This window comes from Lathamus discolor, chromosome 6 (genome assembly GCF_037157495.1).
Source record: "Lathamus discolor isolate bLatDis1 chromosome 6, bLatDis1.hap1, whole genome shotgun sequence".
NCBI classification, from domain to species: Eukaryota; Metazoa; Chordata; class Aves; order Psittaciformes; family Psittacidae; genus Lathamus; species Lathamus discolor.
In genome coordinates this window covers 10,275,312-10,299,529 of record NC_088889.1, presented here as the reverse complement: position 1 = coordinate 10,299,529, position 24,218 = coordinate 10,275,312, and the positions used below count along the sequence as shown (strand labels likewise).

The 24,218-nt window shown below is 39.6% G+C and overlaps 1 protein-coding gene across 1 annotated transcript in view; it reads right to left on the bottom strand.

The window, feature by feature from the left end:
• The window catches only part of STARD9 (StAR related lipid transfer domain containing 9), a 106,891-nt gene that overhangs the window by 69,687 nt on the left and 12,986 nt on the right, over window positions 1–24,218 (bottom strand). The window contains exons 2-3 of the mRNA XM_065682715.1: window positions 21,751–21,820; window positions 18,358–18,474 (exon numbers count right to left, since the gene is read on the bottom strand). Of these exons, the coding sequence (XP_065538787.1) occupies window positions 18,358–18,474; window positions 21,751–21,820 (187 nt within the window). The remainder of the gene's footprint in view (window positions 1–18,357; window positions 18,475–21,750; window positions 21,821–24,218) is intronic.

The window sequence follows — 24,218 nt, the reverse complement described above, 5'->3', positions numbered from 1 at the left end:
AATCTGGGTGAACCTTGCAAGCACTCATGGAGCTCACTAGTGCTTGGTCTCAACCGTACTGTAAATTTCTGTTTCTGGCAATTACAACTATGAGAGCTGTTGGAAAGATGCACAGTAATGGCTTCAATAAAACGTGTCTCAAGTTCCACCTACATAAATTCTATAACCTAATCACAGAATCACTGCATCGTTTAGGTTGGAAGACTTTTAAGATACCAAGTCCAACCATAAACCCAACACTGCCAAGTCCACCACTAAACCATGTCCCTAAGCACCACGTCTACAAACCTTTTAAATATCTCCAGGGATAAATAAAAAACAAAGAAAAGACACATTATCTTGAAGAACTGAAATTTAAGAGTTCTACTGAGAAGCATTAAAAAAAGCAATATTCCCTTTAGACTTCAAAAGGCATAAAAATGCAGCAATGAAAGTTACTTGAACAGTTTCATTTTTAAAGTGAGTTTTCACTGTCCAAGCTCAAAACATTAAAAACCAAATAAAAAGCAACTACTACAAAATTTTCCACTTTATAGCAGCATATATAAAAAGGGGCTACAGTCTTCTTGCAATAGTTTGTTTCCCTTTAAGTGTACAAGTAAATGCAGTCTTACCTGCCAAGGCTGGGATTGAAGAATCTATATTCTGCATGCAGAACCAGAAATAGTTTAGCTAAGAAAGGAGTGGCTTACTATGTTCTCTTATTCTGGTGCACTGGTTGTCTCATCAAAGTCAGCCAGTGAAAAACAAATTCTTTGACTCAAGTTGTTAGAGGCATTAAAGGAAGAATCAACTTTTAACCTGACTCTATAATACAATATAGACATTTATTCTGTTTATAATTTGGGATATTAAGCAAGGTGTAGCAGTATATTTAATAAAGCCATTCAGGTAATCCATGAACAACTCTTTATGATGTTATTCTTTTTATGATGTTACTAAACAAGCCAGATGTGTTGCCACTTTAAGGCAGAAGTCTCTGTATTTGAAAGAAATCATGTCTCCATAATTGGAGACATGAAAAGGTTTAAGGGACACTTATTAGTAATACACAGCAGTCTCTTCTACTTTCATATTTCACAGGAAGGAGTAAAAAAAAAAAAAGGTTGATTAGCATATTCCTGCTGGTTTCAGGCAACAGACTTACGACTGTATGTGTTCTAATCATTAGAGGGATGTTTGTTTGCTGTTGCTTAAAGACATAGAAGTACCTGCCCTCTGATAGGGAAGTTTGGCCAGCTTTTATAATACATGCAGGGCTTACTGCCAAAAGAACAGATGTGGAGAAACAGATACTCCATCAAACCTAGCTGCATTCGCATTGGTTTCACCCCACGCTTACAAGTACCACCAGCTACCTTCATTAAGCACAGCTCACAAGGGAGGCAAATCTGCTATCACTGTTCTCACAGGCGGAGACATGCATAGAGTCACAGAATAGTTTGGGTTGGAAGGGACCTTTAAAGGTCATCTGGTCCAACTCCCCTGCCATGAGCAGGAAGCAGTGATACAACAGTGACGTTTCCACTAAGTAAAGCCCTTTACAGCAACGGGACTATTTTTACACCTGTATTTGGAAACACCTTCCTGACTGCTCAGAGGGCTGAACGCACAGCTGACTTCCACAAAAAGGATGTGAAGGAATAAACATACGCACTTGCATGAATTCAGATACCACCTCAATGTTTATTGAGAAGAGCGACAACCAGCAGTCAGATCCCCAAGCAAATTTCTTCCTGTGGTTCAGATCTTCAAATATTCTTGCAGCATTAAATTTTCATGAGGTTTTTATACTGCATAAAACCAGAATGCTGTCTACTAAAATAAAAGATGGTTTGCATATGTACAAGATCCTCAGGGAAAAGAGTTCTTTCTAAATTTATATTGTTTCAGCAAATTCCAGGAGAATCCAAAGAGCAGGAGGTAATTATATAAGGCCACTTACGAGTTCATGCAGGGAGCTCTTGGCATCTTATTCTCAACAATGTATTAATAACAAATTGTGTCAGGACTAGCGGTTGAGTGAATTGTTAATTCCACTCTTTTGCCAGGCCAGTGGCCTCTGTTCATTTCCAGATTACAAGTACTGGAGGGGCTGCGTATTAGCAAGGAACAGTAACAGTTCACCTAATTAAAAATGATACATTTAAGATGCTGCAGGGACTGTCATTTTCTATTGGTGCTCTCCTACTGTCAGAAATTACTTAAGTTGGACATAACTAGTGTGAGGTGTCCCTGTCCATGGCAGGGGGGTTGGAACTAGATGATCTTGAGGTCCTTTCCAACCCTAACTATTCTATGATTCTATGAACTACTCTTTAGACCATTCTTCTCTTTCCCGCTCACTTCATACCACACCAACAGCAAAACACAGCAAGGCAAACTATGAAGATAGCTCAGTGTTTCTTACTACACCTTGCTTTACTAAACATCTGACAGCAGTTATAAAATATCTAAGAAAACAAGCAGCTAAATACTTCCATAAAGGAAAAGGAAAGATCCATATTCAAGAATAGAAATGTGCAAATCTGCTAAAGATCAGAGAAAAACCAGGCATCAGAACCAGGGAGTTCCCATGCACCAGAGTAAGGTTACATATTTCTGTGTCATTACAAGCCCAGCAATAAACCAAACCTTTGATTTTACGAAGATGAGCAAAAACCCTTTGGCAAACTGACAAAAAAAAAATATATTCATAATATTATGACAAGACATTTCCTGTGAAGACCATACTGGAGTTTCCCTCTCAGACATGATGCTTTCTGGGATAAAAAGGAAGCCCTAAAATTATTCAGTCGAAAACAATTGTCGTGGTTTAAACCCAACCACAAACCTCGTCCACTCACTCCCCCCTTCTTGCCCTCCCCCTGCTCCTGGAGGGACGGAGAGGAGAATCGAAAAGAATGCAACTCCCACGGGTTGAGATAAGCACAGTTTAGTAACTAAGGTATAACACAGATCACTGCTGCTACCACCAATAATAATAATGATAAAGGAAATAACAAGAGGAAAGAATACAACACCTTAACACCAGCCGACCAATAACTCGCCCCACTCCCCCCAGCCGAGCACCGACCGATACCTCCTCCAACCCTGCAGTCCCAACCCTTCCGGGTCACTCCCCGTTACATCCTGGGCATGACGTGCTGTGGTATGGAATACCTCTTTGGTCAGTTTGGGTCAGGTGTCCTGTCTCTGCTTCCTCCCGGCCTCCCCTCCTCCCTGGCAGAGCATGAGGCTCAGAAAGTCCTTGGCCAGACCAAACATTCGAGCAGCAACTGAAAACATCGGCGTTATCACCACTGTTCCAAGGCCAAAAGATCAAAACACAGCACTGTACTAGCTCCTAAGAAGGAGAAAAATGACTGCTGCTGCTCAACCCAGGACAACAATTGTCTAAGAAAACCAGCATAATTTCGCCCTTGACTAATAAAATCCACTTTTTATTTTTCCTTTTAAGATGAGACAGAAGGAAGACATTTCATCAGCATTTCTTCCAAGTTCTTCCAAGCTCGAGATGCATTAAATTTCATTTCTTTATAAACTGAAAATTTCTTCTATGCAGCACATTAGAATGGGCAAGAAATGAGCAAGGAAGGGGCAGAGACCTGGAGGTTCAAAGGAAATTATTACAAAAGGATTAAAATGCAGGACATTTGTGTATCTATGCCATGCTTAAATAACTACCCACCCTTCCACATACACACATTCCCGGTGTGTTAGTACAATACTCTTTAAAATGAGATATCACTTGTCACTTATAGTTTGCTACTCACATTGTTAGTTCTGTCCTGACATAAGTTATTGTATTGAACATATTAAATCAATACATATTAATTACATGTCCTTTAAATCTCTTTCAATAGAACTGTCTTATCATGAGAAAGTGATGCAGAAAAATAAACGTTCACACACAACCTGAGGCAGTACTGGAATATGACAACCTAATCAGCTATATTTCTACTCCCGCTATTTCCTCTTTTAGATAGAGAACAGTTGCATGAACCTAACTAGAAATTCAGTTATTAAAGAATATTGTTTCTGTTTCAAAAGAGTATTGAATATAGTGAGCATATGCCAAAGCTGCTGGGTGATTTTCAGACAATTACGCTGTTTAAGATTACTTTCTACCCCTCAGGGAAATCAGCTCAGGCTTACAGCAGAAGCATGGGGTGTTTCTTACACAACATCTGTATAGCCTGCTCTCCTCAAAGAAAACCTAAAAGGACCCAGTGTCTGCAAATTCTTTGTTTTAAAAACTGGCTGCCAACTTTGATCAAAGCTTCACAACAGGTCCAAGTAGCACAGGGCTCTGTACAAACCAGAGCATTTCACTTGTAACACTTCATTTTTTATTAGTCCCTCAACCATTTATAGAAAGACAAAGCCTGACTTGAAAACAGTTTTTAAAAGCATACTTAAAAACATTATTCTTTGTATATCATTGTTTATTCCAGATTTCCATTATAAAATAATTTCTCTTCCAAGGTGTTTTTCCTCATTTTTAAAATTATCTTCTGTTAAGTATGCTTTTATTTAAGTGTATGTTACAACAGAAAAAAGTAATTTAAACCCACATGGCACAAACCAACCCATGTTCATACTGTCAAGTACACTCAGCCTCTAAAGTAGGGTTACCATATGCAAACTGCCAGTCAGGAATAGTCATGATCCCTGCCCATTCCTGGACAGTGCCTGTAAACTGTTTGGAGAAGTACCAGCTATCCCAGCCGAGGGGCAGTACCAGGAATGACTTATAATTTAGCAGTATATATGACCAAGCTGCACTGCTCAGGGAGCATATCCCGACATTAAGTGGGGCCAATTTATTTACTTGTACAGATACAGCCTCTGTTTGCTATGAAGAAAAAGCATCAACTGCAAGTTAATAAAATGAGGAACAAAAGATGACCTAGTCTGTTTTGCTCTCTTTCAACTCAACACGCCAATGACATTCAGTTGTAGAAAGCACTTACATTCATAACAAATAGAAAAAGATTACATTCCATATACTGTGATAAGCAATACAGTTATGCAAATGACATGCAGTAGGATGCGAGACAATAAAAGCATTGTGCTCTACCAAAAAGAAATGATGTAAGGGAGGAAAATGTGAAGTATTAGAAGCAAATTTCTACAATCCTCTAAAATCTTTTCAGCATTTTTAGTGTTTTCAGACTAAATGTATCTTTAAGGCACTGACTGTTCTTTTGAGTTTCTGCTGAATTCAAGTTTAACTTAAAAATACCAAAAGCTCTAAGTCCAGGCTTTAAATTATCTCATTCTCCATATACAGGAATCAAGACAGTTGCTAATTTTCTGAAAATGAGCTGAAAAATCAGTGTCAATTTCATGGCTTAGTGTTATAAGACACACTAGAAATAGCTAAAAGATATAACAATGTTAGCTGTCAAAAAATTAAAGAGGAACAAGTAACAGCTTCAGATTGTAGACTAGAACATTTTCCAGTTGTTATGGAAGCAAGCTATCGCAACTAGAAGGAAGTGCAGCAGGAGGGCCAGGAGACCTCCTTGGAAGGATAAGGAGCTGCTGAGGAAAATTCAAAGGAAAAAGGAGGCTTATAAAATGGGGAAGCAAGGACAGGCGGCCTGGGTAGAGTACAGGGATGTTTTCTGGGAAGCTAGGGACCAGGTTAGGAAGGCTAAGGCCCAGTTAGAATTAAACCTAGCCAGGGATGTTAAGGATAACAGGAAGGGATTCTACAGGTACGTAGCAAACAAAAAACAGACTAGGGACAAAATAGGCCCCCTGAGGAAGCTCTCGGGAGAACTGTCTACACAGGATTTGGAGAAGGCTGCGGTTCTGAATGACTTCTTTGCCTCGGTCTTCACTGGCAAAGGCTCTGACTGCACCACCCAGTTCTTAGAAGGCAGACGCAGGGACTGTGAGAATGAAGACCTTGGGCCCACTGTAGGAGAGGATCTGGTTCGAGACCATCTTAAAAATCTGAACGTGCACAAGTCCATGGGACCTGATGGAATCCATCCGCAGGTCCTGAAGGAGCTGGCGAATGAAGTTGCTAAGCCACTGGCCATCGTATTTGAAAAATCATGGCAGTCAGGTGAAGTTCCCGACGACTGGAAAAAGCGAAATATAACCCCCATTTTCAAGAAGGGGAAAATGGAAGACCCGGGGAATTACAGACCAGTCAGTCTCACCTCTGTGCCTGGCAAAATCTTGGAGCACATTCTCCTGGAAGGCATGCTAAGGCACATGAAAAACAACAAGGTGCTTGGTGACAGCCAGCATGGCTTCACTAAGGGGAAATCCTGCCTGACCAATTTGGTGGCCTTCTATGTTGGGGCTACAGAACTGATGGACAAGGGTAAAGCAGTTGATGTCATCTACCTGGACTTGTGTAAAGCGTTTGACACTGTCCCACACAACATTCTTGTCTCTAAATTGGAGAGATATCAATTTGATGGATGGACCATTCGCTGGATAAAGAACTGGCTGGATGGCCGCACACAAAGAGTTGTGGTCAATGGCTCAATGTCCAGCTGGAGACCAGTAACGAGTGGTGTCCCTCAGGGATCTGTTTTGGGACCGGTGTTGTTTAACATCTCCATCGCTGACATGGACAGTGGGATTGAGTGCACCCTCAGCAAGTGTGCCGATGACACCAAGCTGAGTGGTTCAGTTGATATGCTGGAGGGAAGGAATGCCATCCAGAGGGACCTCGACATCCTTGTGAGGTGGGCTGATACCAACCTCATGAAGTTCAACTACAGCAAGTACAGGGTCCTACACCTGGGTGGGAGCAATCCCAGGCACAGCTACAGGTTTGTTCAAAGAAGAGATTCAGAGCAGCCCCGCAGAGAAGGACTTGGGGGTGCTGGTCGATGAGAAAATGAACATGAGCCGGCAGTGTGCGCTCGCAGCCCAGAAAGCCAACCGTATCCTGGGCTGCATCAAGAGTAGCGTGACCAGCAGGTCAAAAGAAGTGATCCTGCCCCTCTACTCTGCTCTTGTGAGACCTCACCTGGAGTATTGTGTGCAGTTCTGGTGTCCTCAACATAAAAAGGACATGGAACTGCTGGAACAAGTCCAGAGGAGGCCATGAGGATGATTAGGGGACTGGAGCACCTCCCGCGTGAAGACAGGATGAGGAAGTTGGGGCTGTTCAGCCTGGAGAAGAGAAGGCTGCGTGGAGACCTCATAGCAGCCTTCCAGTATCTGAAGGGGGCCTATAGGGGTGCTGAACTCTTCATCAGGGACTGTAGTGAGAGGACAAGGGCTAATGGGTTAAAACTTAAACATGGGAAGTTTAGATTGGATATAAGGAGGAAATTCTTTCCTGCTAGGGTGGTGAGGCACAGGAATGGGTTGCCCAGGGAGGTTGTGAATGCTCCATCCCTGGCGGTGTTCAAGGCCAGGTTAGACAAAGCCTTGGGTGAGATGGTTTAGTGTGAGGTGTTCCTGCCCATAGCAGGAGGGTTAGAACTAGATAATCTTAAAGTCCTTTCCAGACCTAACTATTCTGTAATTCTATTCTATGATTCTAAGATGATTTTTTGGCTTTAAAATGCTAACTAGCTCCACCAAACCCTTTCACTCGATTGGAATTTAAAAGTAAGTGATGACATATGAGAAACACTCACTGCTTCAGTGATAAATTCATGTTAACTCTCTAGATATTTAACATGATTCCACCTTTTTTCCTTTTTCGAAACAACTATGAGAAATGCTTTTGGTTCTAATAAAAAGCAAAAGGAAAACCACCACAAAAAAGAAATCAAGCAGGTTTCACATTTTAGTTTGCCTGATAAAAAGGTAAATGAATTCAGATAGTCATACATTTCAAAGCAGAACTGGTATTTATGCATTGTATGTATATACATGGTCATTCATGGTTACTCTGGCTATTGCTTTCAATCATTAAGAAACACGATGCAACTAAGAGCATCAAGATAAGATAGACTGGAAAAGAAAACAGCCTTAGAGCACTGCCACTTATTAGAGCAGCAGGATGACTTCATGCCTGACTTGCAGGGTGCAGAGTAACCCAAGTTATCCACTATCACAAATAACATCACCAATGTACAAGAAGGTCCCGGTGATGATGGGTGAGAGGGAATACCAAAGTCCAAAGCTCAGGCATGTGGGTCACAATGCCAACAGCTAAAGGAGAACTTTTCTATTCTGCAGATAGAACTTGTAGATGCACCACTCCTGTCCCAAAGGAATATGTGTTTTCATGGCACTATATAAGGAATCTCTTTGGATTGTACCTCCAAGCTCTCATGTTACATTTATTGGTCATGTGGCAAAATTATTATTGTGATCTTTACTGCGAAAGTCATACACAGCTCCAAAAGAACTCGCTTCAAAAGACTGGGAATCATTGCTCTGAGAGACTTTTGGCTTTTAAAATCCACCAGGAAACCTCATTCTTCCACAACGAAGATAACAAAAAATATTGCTCATGAAGCTTTCAACATTGTTGTTCTAGCCAAAACCAAGTTTAGCTATTCCTAAGTCTATGAGCAGTTACTCAAATCCATTTTCTGCTATCGTAACACAACACACTCAGCAAAACCTAACACAAGATGAAGATGTCTCCTTGTGTTCTCCTTCAAATCAATTGGTTCTTTCTTGGATGTTGCTTTGTTGAATCCCAGTTTAAACATACCTTGAAAGATCTTTTACTAAAATCAAAAGATCTGGGCAAAACTTGCAAAATCTTTATGGCCTCAGGAAACTTAAGCTACCAAACCAAAAGGCATAAAGCAGCCTTGCACCAGTAATTTGAGCTCCTCTTTTTAGACATATTCCAAACAAATAAAAAGATCCTATAGAGGTGGACAGCTCTTTTTCAAAACCACATATGAAGTATAAATATAACCTCCCTAAAGTATGCCTACTATAAACTGAATAAATAACTTATTAATCAACTATTTCATGTGACAGTGATATAGTCTGGTAAGATACACCTCAAAATATATTTGCCAAAGTAATATACAGAACATGATCTCCCCTGCTTCAGCTGAGAATGTCCTGACATTATAGCACTGAAGTTACAAAGAGTGAGGACCCAGCCATAATAGCATCTGGCTATAAGGAACCCTAAACTTACACTCAGAATTGTGGTTTTAATGTCCTGTGGCTAATGTAAATATTTCTAGACTGAATTAATTTTATCTATCTTCACTGTTTCTTATGCAACTTAGGAACACTGCCAACAGAAACTACTTTAGCAGAAAAGCCACAACTGAACAGGGATGTCAATTTTGCTTTTCACATATGAGCTCTCAAGGGCGGACTTTTTGTTGATGAAAAACAAAACAGAATTGGGAGTCAACATGCAGGTGCTCAGATCCAGCCAAAAGGATGATTCATTCAGTTTGTGTTCAAGGCCACACACATCTCTGAGGCATATTATCTTAGTTAACAGTAAAATAGAAAAGTTAGCTACCGGAGAAGATAAATAAATAAAGCAAGCACAAATATGTTAAAAGGAAAGGGCTGGTCTTTGCTATGATATAAAGGAACAATTGCTGTTCATACCAAACACTTTCGTAAACAGGACACATGCACATTATTTAGGCTTTTCAGGCTTTAGCTATTTATGCATGCAAGTCCAGCCTCATGGCTGCAACATGTCAGAAACATGCCTTGTTTTCAGAAATAAACAAAATGGCTGTGTTGAACTTATCACAGCTGCTGCAATAAACGTATCTCACTATTCAGTGCTACCACAGTCCGGCGCAACAAAAATCCTTCATGAGCCAGCTGCCTGCTAAATCTAAACAAAACCTCAAATTCATAAAATAAACCCTCAAAGCTGGCCCAGTCTCTACTAAAAGTATATCAGTATCTTTCCATCCAGTGACTACAGAACTTGCGGACCTACGTGGTCTTGGAGACTTAGTTCCGACTAATTTTTCAGTAATTTTGGTTCCCAAAAGACTGGTCTTTACTGAAGTTATTCACTCAGCATTGCTAAGATATGATTAAAAACACTCCAGGTTAGAAGCGAATCTTGGATCAACCTGCTAGCTTGGAAGCACCACGAATATGACCTTGAATTTGTGCCAAGCCATGCTGTGGAAATGCCTTCAGATGAGCAAGGGAACCTGTTCACAAAGCAGAAAGAATAAGGAATGGTCCTAATGTTAGATTAAAAGAAGAAAATAATACCAGTACTTTACGAGTATGAAGGAAAGACTGTGGTGTGATTACACACAGAAATTTAAGCTGAATGTCCATCTGCAAGTAAGAAAGAACAATCAGCATCTGCATGAAGCTTACCTACACAACAGATTGGACTTTTAAATACATCTTCATCACTACAAGCTAATTTAAAAAGAATAATCATCTTTCCAAATAACTATGTGCTGTCAAATGAGTTCAGAAAGTTTGCAGGACACCAGTACCAAAGTTCTGGTTTTACTTCTAAGACACACAAAACTCACAAGGTTTATGAAAGTAACACTGACTGCAAATGTGCAGGTTCACTGCAACATGCACAACTGGCAACCCAAAGAACTTGCTATTCTCTTTTTCTTCTAAGCTGCTTAATGTGCTTACAGATCCTTTCTGTATTACTCACTGAATTATACTGCCTGTCTTTTGTAAAGAACATTTGTATCTAGCAAGCAACAGTCAGTGCCTATCAAGGAAGCAGAATGTGTATGAGCATTAGCAGATTGAACACTCGGAAAATGTCTCTTTCCATTGTCTGAGAAGCAGTTCATTGATTTTCCTTAACTTGTTACCGATATTCAGCTGAATCCTTTCTTGTGAACTCTTTAGGCTTTATATTTGAAATGTATCTGCATTAAATCATAGTTGTATATGAATGTATATGACTCTGTAATTATTTCTATTGATTAATTCCTCAGTTATTTCAAACTGATTTGTCTCCCCAAAATACAATGCTTTTTATGTTATGCACGGTAAATTGAAAATCAGCTTAGTTCTTTTGTGTCTTCCAATAAAGCCTTCTTTGAATTTTGCAATTATCACAATAGTTCCCAGAGAAGTTTTCTGCAAAGAAATGTTGGTGTAGTCACAAAACCAACCTTATTCGATCACGAACTGAACACAGCAGCTGTGTTGCTGGCAGAAGCTACAGCATGCGCTCATGGTGGTTTCCTTCCCTCCATCATAATCCATTAAATACTGATCCAATTACTGCACAAAAAGCCTTTTTTTTTTTTTTCTATAGCATGTTCCCCTTTTCACTTCTGTCTCCCTCTGGATTGAAGGAAAAAAAAATAATCCTGAGGATGGAATGCTTACTGCTTTTCAAATATTTCATGCCAAAATGCCATTTACACCCACAGCCACCGCCTCCATCTCCTTCACAGCAAGCCATGGGGCAGGGGGGCAGGGGTAGAAAGAAATTTAAGGATTTAAATTACAGCTTTATTTTGTTATCACTTTCAGAATGAAGCACATAGGCTGGGTAATACTTTTGGAATTTGTTTTGAGTATTTGCAAGACAAAACATGAATCCCACAGTGAATGTATGGAAGCATCACAATCGCAGCTTAGAAAGAAAAGGTCTCTCAGTTAAAGTTCTTTAGAAGTGTGATATAGAGCATTTGCATTAATAAAAAGTATAAACAAGAGGAGCAAGCACAGCGACTTAGTGTGGTGAAGGGCTGGAAAGTATGTTGCAATGGTGTGCTTCGAAACAAGACTGTTGTGTAACTTTTCTTAACTTTTTCAACTAACATGTAAAACAAACAAACAAACAAAACCTTCCAAAAATAAAACAAACCCTCTAGCACCATACTGAAGATGCTGCATATTAAAACAAACTTATCTCTTCTATTTGTTTTTTAGTTAGATTCTGACAAGGAGGCAAGAAATACATCTGCCCATCTGCCCCTCTCCCCAACTGTTTTACTTAGAATCATAGAATGGTTAGGGTTGAAAAGGACCCTAAGATTATCCAGTTCCAACCCCCCTGCCATAGGCAGGGACACCTCACACTAAACCATCCCACCCAAGGCTCTGTCCAACCTGGCCTTGAACACTGCCAGGGATGGAGCATTCACAGCTTCCCTGGGCAACCCATTCCAGTGCCTCACCACCCTAGCAGGGAAGAACTTCCTTATATCCAATCTAAACTTCCCCTATTTAAGTTTTAACCCATTACCCCTTGTCCTGTCACTACAGTCCCTAATGAAGAGTCCCTCCCCAGCATCCTTATAGGCCTCTTTCAGATACTGGAAGGCTGCTATGAGGTCTACACGCAGCCTTCTCCAGGCTGAACAGCCCCAACTTTCTCAGCCTATCTTCATGTGGGAGGTGCTCCAGCCCCTGATCATCCTCGTGGCCTCCTCTGGAAGTAGTATAAAACCCAATTATCCTGGGAAGTTAAATGTGATGAAAATCAATTATGGTACTTTTAAAACAAAAAAGAAAGGAAAAATATGTTTACAGGGGTCATGTGTGCTCACCCTCATGAGCCACAGGAATCCCCATTTCTGCCTTCAGAGTGCAGAATAAAACACAATCTTCTCAATGAATATATTTATAAACAAAGACGAAAATAATTAGATAATGTATGTGAATGTAAGGGAGTTCTTCCTAGAACACATCTAGAATGGACAGACAGACAACAAGAACCTGTGTCACTTTATATAAAAAGTCTAGAAATAAATAACCTTTCATTTAACACACTGTCTTGCTTCTGAGCAGGCTCGTAAAACCTTCAATGGTTCAAATGCACAGTGAAGTGCATCAAGAGAGAGACAGTTATTCTTTCACTCACATTGGTAAACCAGTGCTGATGAATGTGGGAGTGGGGAAGGGAAGGTCAAGAAATTAGGAGCAGATATTGACATTTGTAATAGAATTTGTTTTCATACCTTTACTACTTTCTCACTTGTAAAACCATCTTGATTTGTTAAATACTTCTCACATGTGATATATCACAGTGCAACCTCGACATACAGAGAAATCATAGAATAGTTAGGGTTGGAAAGGACCTCAAGATCATCTATTTCCAACCCCCCTGCCATGGGCAGGGACACCTCACACTAAACCATCCCACCCAAGGCTTCATCCAACCTGGCCTTGAACACCAAGATTATTTTAATGTGTTTTTTTCCTGAATAGGCAGCCACTTCTCATCCAAAAGACAATGTAATCCTTCTGGGGAAAAAGAGCAAAACTGTGTCATCACTCAGCTGTTTACAACCATCTCTGTGCACTCTCATGTTTCTTAGATTTACTTCAGAGACAGTAATCTGTTTGTTTGGTCATGGCCTTTTTGGTCAAGTGCTTTTATGACTCATATTAGAAGGCTCAATAAGGGCCACAGCATTACTGAAAGTGATAATATTCAGAGAGCCACTCAAGAAATATTCATACCTGCATAAACCTAGCCATTATGTCAAACCTAAATAAAATCCTTATCAAGCCAAGCCCAGAAGTGTGAAATTTCTTGACCTATATAATTTATTTCATTCTTTCAAAAGCCTGAGGTAAAATTTCTAACATCTAAATTACAATTTCCTTTATAAACATTATCCTCTCCATTTAACTGATACAAAGAGGTACAACAACTAAACTTGAGACCTACAAAAAGCATTTCAAGAAAATGCAATTGGAGATCTGGATCCCACTGAAACCGGCGCAAGTTGAGCAGTTAAACACTTCTCCGGATTTCACTATCCCTAATATTCAAAGACTATTAGTCATGGCACATATTCTTCTTATCAAAAGTAGCAGATTGCCGCACACCAGCTATCTATGGCAACTGCTGTGTATAAATACCTGCTTGCACATCCTGTGGGTCAGTCTGCCCACCACAGTTACTGTGCATGCACAATAACCAGATGGGTAGGATGGCTGGAGGGAAGCTGAGAACTGCAACTGTGACAACCAACAAGAATACTTCATGCTTCCATGTGTTTCATAGCCTTAAGAATACTCTTGTGCAGAATACCCTTCAGATTTGTTTAACTGTTCTTATATTAGATCAGGCTGATTTTTTTTTTTTTTTTTTTGTCTGTAGGACTTAAATGGGCATTTACTTAAGTTTGCAACTGTTTTAAACATTTTTTTTTTTTTTTTTTGCTTAATGGAGCTAAAAAAGTCTAGAGGGAAGATTCAGATCTATTTTAGGTTTTACAAAGGAAACTCAAGAGATTGAAACAGACTGTTCTATTGCCAGACAAGAATTTAAATAAGTTTAAATTTAGATGTTTGCAGGATGACTATAAAGGTCCCAAAGTACCTACAAAATAACTACCACATTCAACCACCAGAATGAATCAGCAAGACTGAATCTGCCTATAAGAATAAAAATTATAACCCTAAATATCATTATGAAATCATTATCACATAGCATTTTTACTGCAAAATGGAAATATGTCATTAATCCCTATTAAGGCATAATCCTGGAGTTATACGATGGCTAAAGAGTGACGGATTTCCAACATTGCCTTTGGAAAACAATCATGACCTACACACAGCTTCCTGAAGACATCTGTGGAGGAAGGGGGTGGGAGAGAAGGAAGCAATAGTCACTTTTACACAAAACGTCCCCTTTTCCTAAAGAAGGTTTCATATAGCACCAAATTCACCTCCCAGAAAAACTTAATACAAGAATGCAGGAAAACATGGTGAAGCTACTTCATTGTGTGCAAATGGTACCATCCAGGTGCAGACACTCATCATTTTCCCTCTGCAAGACTGAACTACTACTACAACAACATGGCACAGAGAAAAATCATTTGTCTCAAAAATGGCAGGAAAAGGAACATCATCAAAAGTTTTACAGTTTTTTAAGAGTATAACTTTATCTTGACAGTGACTGTTAAGAAAACAGTTCCCTTGTTTATAATCTGGAAAATGCAGGCAACAAATTGCAGAGATAAAAATACAAAAAATAGGCATGGCTTTTCCATTTTAAATGCCTATATAATCTTTTAGAGCTTCCTTTTGTTTCTCATTTCCTATTTTGCCCATTAAGTGTTCTGCCCCTGAAACTGCCAGCTTGAAAGTTTACAGGGAAAATTAATTTACAAGCCCATCAGTTAGGCTTGTGGGGTGCTGGGGACACTGTACCCCTTGTGAGACCTCACCTGGAGTATTGTGTGCAGTTCTGTGGAAGTGTCCTTTCAAGCTGTGAGTGCTCTATCTCTGGTGGTGTTCAAGGCCAGGTTGGAGAGAGCCTTGGGTGGCATGGTTCAGTGTGAGGTGTCCCTGCCCATGGCAGGAGGGCTGGAACTGGATGATCTTAAGGTCCTTTCCAACCCTAACTATTCTATGATTCTACTTGTAACTTAAACCATCTTCCAAAACCGACAGCTAACCTACAGGTTGTATCTGTTAAGAACCCGACAGCTAACCTACAGGTTGTATCTGTTAAGAAACCTGTTTCACAGACATCAACAACGATGGGCTCTTCTTTCAGCAGTCAAAAGTCAACATTGTTGTTAATTTAATTTTAAGCTTTCCTCTTTTCTGAACTAAGAGGAGGCTTACATTACTTACGCAATGTCAACCAAAAAATGCTTTTATATATCGTGAAGTGGAACTAGTTCTTAGATTCAACCTTAAAAAAATGTGGACAGCAACACTTCTTAAAAATAATTTCTATTTGTTACTCTTTTTGCTCCAGCTTTTTGAAGGGAAAAGCACTTCCACATCATCTGTCACATGGGCATTGCAGATTTACTGAATTGGTTCAATTCCTCTTCAGTTTATTGTACTGCGAGCTCTGCTCTCCCCAAATTAGGGTGAAAAAAACCCAACAAAAAACCTTCCCTATATATTTTTTTAATTTTTTAATTTAAAAAATGCAATAAGAGAAATATTAACATGAATGGATTAGGAAAAACAAACAAGATGGGTAGCATGTATTTTACTTGTATTTGCCAAAATGGAAATACTGGTGGCAGAGGGATCACAGTCTTTATAAACAGAAAATAAATCCAAACTTTTCATCCAAGCATTTGAAATTAATTCCACATGTGTAATTTAAGCCTGCCACAAATACCTGTGAACTATATGATCAAAACATATAGGGAATAAAATGCATTTGGTGTAGTCATCTCTGGAATGCAAGGGACAGGAACCTGAAGTGAACAATGTTAACTTCTGGAAGAGACTGTAAGAAGCATTCAAAGAAGCAGATTTGTACCTCCAAAATCCTGTTTTTACATACACAGGATTTATGATTTGCAGCCCTTGCACTATTATTTTATTGCCACAGAATTCTTAACAACTGAAGCATCTGTTAAGAATTCATTTTTATACGTCCATCCAGATGACAAAATAGACAGTTTATGAGAAAAGAGCATTCCACAAAACGAACCTGAAGGCAGATACTTTAATCTACTTGTCATCCTCAACCAATACACCAATATGATAACAGTTGGCAGGACATCCTCAAGGGAAAGTAATCCAAGGTCAGCTCATGAAAGAAAGCTTTTATGGGATGACAATATCACCGTAACTCCCTTGGCTGCTGATAGCATCATTGCCATAAGGAAGTTCAGAAAATCTCAAGCTCAGCACTGAAATAATGACTCAAAACATGGAATTAGTACAATAAACTTCATTCATACAGTATAAGGGGGCAGACAAATGCACAAAAGCATGGCAAGATTGCAGTATTCCAGCAGCCCTCTTCTCAAGGACATTCGAAGTATGCTTTACTGGTTCTACAATCACCAAGACAGGTAAAAAGTCCAAGAAATTCACTCAGGACTCTAGGCCTTTCAAAGCATCAGCCCACCTCTAAATTTTTCTTAACTCATGAAAGACTTATATCTAAGGCTCAGGAGCCCAACGATTACATGAGGGAGAACTGGACATCCTTTCAGCCAGCCTTCAGGAACAAGTAAGGAAACTATGGCCTGTTACTTCACTGTCTGTGGCCAGGGAGCTCATGTTTCCCCCTCAATGTTTTTATTGGATAAAGCCACATTCTATAACACAATGTTCTCCACATTGTCTGAAATAATTAACACAGCCCCAGGAAGGAAGCTATGCTTATATCGCATTTTACATTCTTTTTCAATTGCACTTGTATTTAATAACAACCAGAACAAAAATTTATGCTTTGTAGCTAATATTTATATTTTCCACTTAACACTTCGAAAATTTTTCATACTGAGGAGTTATAAAATTACTTGGCAGGCTGTATTCATCAACATTTTATCTGCTAAACCTTTCCAGCTAGGAAGCCAACTTTCTAAGTGCATGGTGACAGATACTCACAAAGAACACAAAAATCAAAATAAGCAAGTAAGAAAATATATGAGGGGTTGGGAGGAACCCCAGCAATTTAACATTTAAAGGTTTATTATTTGTAATATCTAAAATGGAAGTTTATCTAGCGCTGAGTAACTTCTATATAATATGAATGTACACACACTAAATACACTTCCCAAATTCCCCAAACCTCTTTCACACTACTGCACCAAGAATGAAACAGAGCACAGTCAAGAATTTCCCCTGTAGTTCTGGTAATTGACAAATCTGGTAGTTTTTCAAATATTGACTCCCAAAAGAAAAACAATCCTGTGCTCATCAGTACCAGAAATACACATTTTACAGGACTAGCTCAGTTTTAAGTGATGCTTACTGTGAAAAGCAACACAATTATACAGTTTGAGTTTTCAGGAACAACTGTACTGACAACAAGCAAAATGAAATGAAATAATTCTGAAGACAAAACAGCAGTAAAAACTAATTTTAATGCTGACATGTAATGGTATGCATTCATAGTGAAAAATTCAGATACCGTTGCTGCATGTTGCATTTATTTGTAGTATATTTAATAATCACTTACTCATTAACAAGGAATTGCAAATCACCACCTATTTTAATACCAAATCCTTCAATCTTCTTTCTTAATCCACCAAGGATCAGATCTTCTAGGAGGAGACTCCATCAGTTATAAGGGATTTCTGATGCTTTAGCAAGGAAAAGTGCTCAGAACAATACAGTATAATTTACTACCATTATTTAAAGGTGTGATTACTTCACTGTTGATCCTCTCAGCAAAATCACTTTGCACTCTTCCTTCAGTTTAGAGCTTTCTCCCTTTAGAACCCTATCCGCCATCCCAAATCTTATTGCTAAACTAGAGTCCTCAGATTATCACACTTAATGATCACTGCCAAAGTTAAAAGATCTAATGAAAGCACGCACTGGTTGACAAACAAGGGTATTGAAGTCCTACTGCACCTATTTAAGACAAAAAAACCTGAGCACTGTGGTATTACAAACAAGGTAAGAAAAAGATGGGGCAGAAAATAAAATTATATTTCATGTACCCTGTGCCTCAATCTCTTCCTGTAGGTGGAATTATAAAGGACAAAACAGGATGGGAACACAGACATGAAGAACAGCATCACTTACCATTTCCTGAGATGCATAGTTTGAATCTTCTGGATCAACTGACCAGTAGCAGTAATCAAAACTGAAGGCCACAGTCTTTTCTCTTGAGTCCCAAGTACTATCCAGCCTACTGTCAACCTGACAACAGAAGGAAAAAGACAGAAAGACCACTTCAAAGCTGACCAAAAAAAAAAGCATTTTAAAACTAACAGGAAGTTTATCTAGAATTTGTATTGTGGAAAAGACATGGCAAACAGTTTATCCTCTCTATTCAATTTTCTTTGATGCTCAGAGTGAGGAAGAGAAATGCAGCCTCCTGAAGTTATTTTTACAGAAGGGTTCATTTACTACAGCTAAGATTCTCCAGGCTGCATACAATAATTTAGTTACTCTTTACAACATCTATGTATTGGCAGAAAAGCTCTACAAACCTCTAGATATCTCTCTGTCATTCTTCTATTCCACTGAGAATTGCATTACAGAAATCAGGCCCCAAGTGAGAAAACAAAAGCAACTTTCCCACTGCACAGCTGAAAATGCAAGTCTCTTCCCCCATTTCCCCTTGGCTTAGTCAAGGTTGCAAGCTAATGCTTCTGTCACTGGGCCTGTACTCACAAAAACAAACCTGACCTTTAGGAGTTAATAATAATGACTGTGAAGCCTTTCTAGCATAACAGTCAGAAACAGTGACTGAAATTAAGGGACTCGTATAAGTCTTTCTGTATAATCTTGACCAAGAGATTTGTAATACAACAGATAAGCTTATGAACACGGAACTAGACATTGTTCTACTCATCAAAGAAGGGGAGCAACGAGTCAAAACATTACACAAAATTAAGACTCTCCATATGCAATTTTGACCTAATTGGTAACATTATTGTAACCTTTGCAGTAACATAAGCAGGAAAAAAAGGCTTGTTATAATTTGGTACCTAAACAAACTGCTTCACTAATGGCCCCGGAAACCAGGGGTAACAGTGCTGTCTGCCAGAGTACCGGGTAAAGGGTGCTGTAAGCACTGAACTCTGTTGCCAGCTTGAAAGTTTACAGGGAAAATTAATTTACAAGCCCATCAGTTAGGCTTGTGGGGTGCTGGGGTTTTTAAACCAAGAAAAACCAAGGAGGACAGAAATAATTTTAAACTATGCTTGCAGTAAAAGGGTTTCATGAATTTTAACTTGTGCATGATTCTAAAATTGTCATCCTGAATTAAATATAAACAAGGTTTCCTTTGGTCAGAATTAAGATCTTAACAAGCCTACAGGTCATCTTCAAGAGTAACACATTAAGTGTCACGATTCAGAGATGTTTTTATGCAGTTACCTTTAATTTTCTTTGGGTTTTTGCAGCAATAAGCAGAAGACAGCTTGGAGCACTGCCTTCCCACTGCAATGTGTAAAGTGAAAACTAAAAATAATTAAAAAAACCCCTCCACCTCAGGAAAAGCAGCCCCTGACCACAGAGGCGACGAAGGGCTTTGTTTTGAACTGCAATGCACACCTACCCCAGATGAAACAATATAAACGTTGGTGTATAAATACTAGACACTAACTTGGATTCAAAGGCTGTCTAAATATAGTTTATACATAAAGCAAACTCACTCCCTTTACTCATCAATTACAAAACCTCAAGAGAGCAAACACAGAAGTCAGCCTCTTTGCATCTCCAAACAACCCTCCTTGGCCCACCACAAACAACTAGCCCCACTGCTGTGGCTTCCCCAGGATGCTGAGGCAACCCACAGCTCCTTTAAACAAATACAATCAAAAACCCTCTGGGTCTGACAAGCTTCAGCTGGACCCCATTAGGCAGTTGTGGGACTGAGGGCTCCACCTGCTGAGGGAAGCTCAGGGGCCCAAATCCTCACAGCCCTGCATCCAGAGGAGCATGACCAGCAGGTCGAAGGAGGTGATCCTGCCCCTCTACTCTGCTCTCGGGAGACCTCACTTGGAGTATTGTGTGCAGTTCTGGTGTCCTCAACAAAAAATGGACATGGAACTGTTGGAACAAGTCCAGAGGAGGGCCACGAGGATGATCAGGGGACTGGAGCACCTCCCACATGAAGATAGGCTGAGAAAGTTGGGGCTGTTCAGCCTGGAGAAGAGAAGGCTGCATGGAGACCTCATAGCAGCCTTACAGTATCTGAAGGGGGCCTATAGGGATGCTGGGGAGGGACTCTTCAGTAGGGACTGTAGTGACAGGACAAGGGGTAACAGGTTCAAGCTTAAACAGGGGAAGTTTAGATTGGATATAAGGAGGAAATTCTTTCCTGCCAGGGTGGTGAGGCACTGGAATGGGCTGCCCAGGGAAGCTGTGAATGCTCCATCCCTGGCAGTGTTCAAGGCCAGGTTGGAAAGAGCCTTGACTGACATGGTTTAGTGTGAGGTGTCCCTGCCCATGGCAGGGGGGTTGGAACTGGATGATCTTAGGGTCCTTTCCAAACCTACCTATTCTAAGATTCTATAAATGCACCCTTTGAAAAGGAAATTGACAAAACATAAGCAGTATTTCACATCCATGAGGCCTCTCATGCCACTAATACTTTTCCCTCTTCTTTCTTTAAAACAAGCACCTGTATTCACTACAAAAATATTTATAATGGAAAAAGGTAAATAATTTAACTCCTTCATTCCATTTTTGCCAGGGTTTCTCTTCAAAACCTAATGTATTCTTGAACTAGCAATTTACAACAGCTGAATTGCTTGCAGATATAAAGAAAAAGAAGAAAAGAAATACAAAATGCATCCATCTTCTAGGATCCCCACTGTAATCTCGTGGTTCTTTTATTTGCCTTTTGACAAGAAACATGTTTGACAACACAAAATTGCTTTGCTTCCATTCTGTTAATTTAGTGAAGTGCCACAGGAGCTTCAAGTAGGTCAAGAGCCTAAACCAGAGGGCTGGTTCCCATGCATGATGGCTCCAGAACTCTCACAGACAGCAGCTACATTCAGTTTATTCTTATAGCTCTTGGTCTTTTATCAAGGCCTGAAGCGTAGCTGAACACATTTTGCTCCATTTCATGCAAGTCAGTTGCACTCTGAGTGCAAGTATGAGGAGGAGACACGCAGGGAAAGAAATTATTCAGATGTTAGAGAGATAAGCACAAAATCCTAAGCAATTTCCTAACAGCTTTGAATGATGGCACACAGCCAGACTGCAGAAGCTTTCACAAATGTAAAACACAGAAAACACAACTACATATTACATCCCCTGTCAAAAAAACAAAGGCCAAACAAACCCAAACCAAAACAATCCTCCCTCACACTTTCACTGCGGTTTATTCTAGAGTTTTGCTAGTTTAAAATTCTCCCTTAGCATTTCATTTAGAATGATTCAATAGCCAAGCAAACAGAAGAGAACCAGGATATCAGGATTCTTATATGAGAAAGTGAAGACAACAAAAAGGCATACCTTTATATTTCTGATTTTTGCCACCTTGCCATCAACTTCTACAATGACTCTTCCTCCTTCTGCACTCTCTCTGGAAACAGAACACATTAAAAAAATCCATATATAATATGAAGACACAGAAAGGTGAATGCCAAATTTGCAAACCCCAGAAATTTGTGTTTACTTTAGCAAGCTACAAATCAGAGGTATAAACCAGAAACTTTCGCTTATAAGGCACTCTGTGACAGGGTGTAGCATTTGCACATCTGCAGTCAGGTACCTCAATAGTGGGGGGTGGAATTCAGGACTGTGGTGATGAAACAGTCTCAAAGTCCTTGGTCCTTGCCCTAAATACTTTGTTAGGATTTTATTTCTGATTAAGAGTTGTTTTAACTTACATTTAGACGGAATCAGAGTGGAGCACTGATTGGTCATGCTTTGTGGAGTACGGATCCACATCACATACTTGTGAGCCACAAGTGTCGTCAGGCTGCACTGTCTGATTTTTACCACAAAATCTACAGTGTTTGTTGTAGTCCTCAGAAAAGTCCTTTTTAGATAAACAAAACTGTGCTGAAATGTAAATGAACAAGATTGCTCCCTAAGTGCAAAGGACCATGCACTGTCTAAAATTCCACTAAACGCAGCTATGACTGGCTACTACAGCCAACTTCCACTTCCAAAATGAGTCACACTAGAAAACAATGAAAAAAGGATGTGGCCAAAGAAAAAAAACTCACCTTATTTCTGGGCCAAGGGCATGATAGCTAAATAATTATCGTGGATCTTTTTATACATAGCAGGACAGAAATGAGGAAGAAGAGGTCAGCGGCCTACTTCTATGACAGCACAAAAACAAACACTTTGGTACTGACAGGCAAAGAACAGGAAAAATTTTTTTTTATCTTTCATATTTCTTCCATATTTTCCTTTGTGCTCTGATACTGACAAATCTTGTAAGCTGCAGCTTTACCATAAGTTTTAACTTTGATAAAACCTGTATTTTGATGAACGCCTTTGTAAAGTTGGAAGAAGCTGGTTTAAAAATAAAATCAATTTTTTCCTTACTGCATTTTTGTCACACTGTTTGAAATTAAACTGGAGGCACAAACACTATCATTTGAGATTAGCTGTATACCTATCCCCTATCATCAGGTCAGTTAATAAGATAAAACAAGAGTTAGAAAATTCAAACCCAGTTGACCACTCTTCATTCATATCCCCAGATCTGTCTTTTCTCATTACATATGTACAGACATACTTACTCCCCCACTGACTATAATTTCCTTTCACTGATAGCTCTAACTTCCAGGCAGCAAACAGCACAATATGCCCTGCCTCTGAGGGTCTCTCTGGTTCTGTTTTCAGTCCACACTTCCTGTACTAAAACAACATTCAAAACAGCATCTTAGGACACTTAGGACTTCTACAGAGACCATCCCTGTAGCATTTGAGCTTTACAAGCATACAGAAGTTTTAAATAGATTTTCGAGTATAGACCATCCCTGTTTTGCAGATAGAAATAATGCTGAACTCACATAACTAATTTTGAGAAGCTGCCTAGAGACAAACTAAATACCTTCTGTAATACATACTTATACATGGCACTTCACATAGAAAACACAAGCACAGCTCCCAGAGGTTTTAGTTAAGCTGTGAGTGTTCAGCAGTTCAACACATCACTCACAGAGCCCTGAGTCAGACCCCAGGAGAAAAAGGAACACTCAGAAGGGAGGGCATTTGCATTATGTACAGATGGGTACCAAATGTTGCATTATGTACATTGAGGACTGAACAGAGGCCTCATAAGGCTTGCTGAAGAGCAAATGAACAAGGACAACAAGGGCCTAAGGATACAGGCTGTATCTTAAGGTAGAAATTTACAACTGATACATTTAATCTGTACATGTGCAACTTCACAGATGTTGTAAAAAGCAGGTGTTTGCCAACACAAGTAAGTCTGGGGACATAAGAAGCTCAGAACCTCAGTAACAAGCAGTGCTCCCAACCCCACTTGTAACAATTACACGAAACTCACTGGCTTCCATCCACAAGGGTTACACACAACACTGTGAATGAATGACTTTGTGCTGTGGATTCTCATCACCTGGTGTTCTCCCAGGCCACAGTCATTACTGAAGATTCAAGATAAAGAAAAAACCCCAAACATAAAACCTTTGACGTACAAACAATTCTTATGTAAAAAAATTATGAACTTATATACTTACATTAAAATAATATTAAAAAGACAACAGAATAAAATCACCACATCACCTTTAACCACAGGGTAATTAGGATTCCCCACTGTGCAGACAAAAAAGCTCAATGCAACAGTCACGTAGCTTTGTTCAAGTCTCATGACAAGAAAGCCACCAGCAAAGAGGGATAGAACTAAAGCCTCCCATTGCCCTGGGTACAGATTCACAGCACCCATACCTTTATCTTAACTGCAGAGGCTGCTGCTGCAGGAGGCAGTTTCTCTTTTTTGC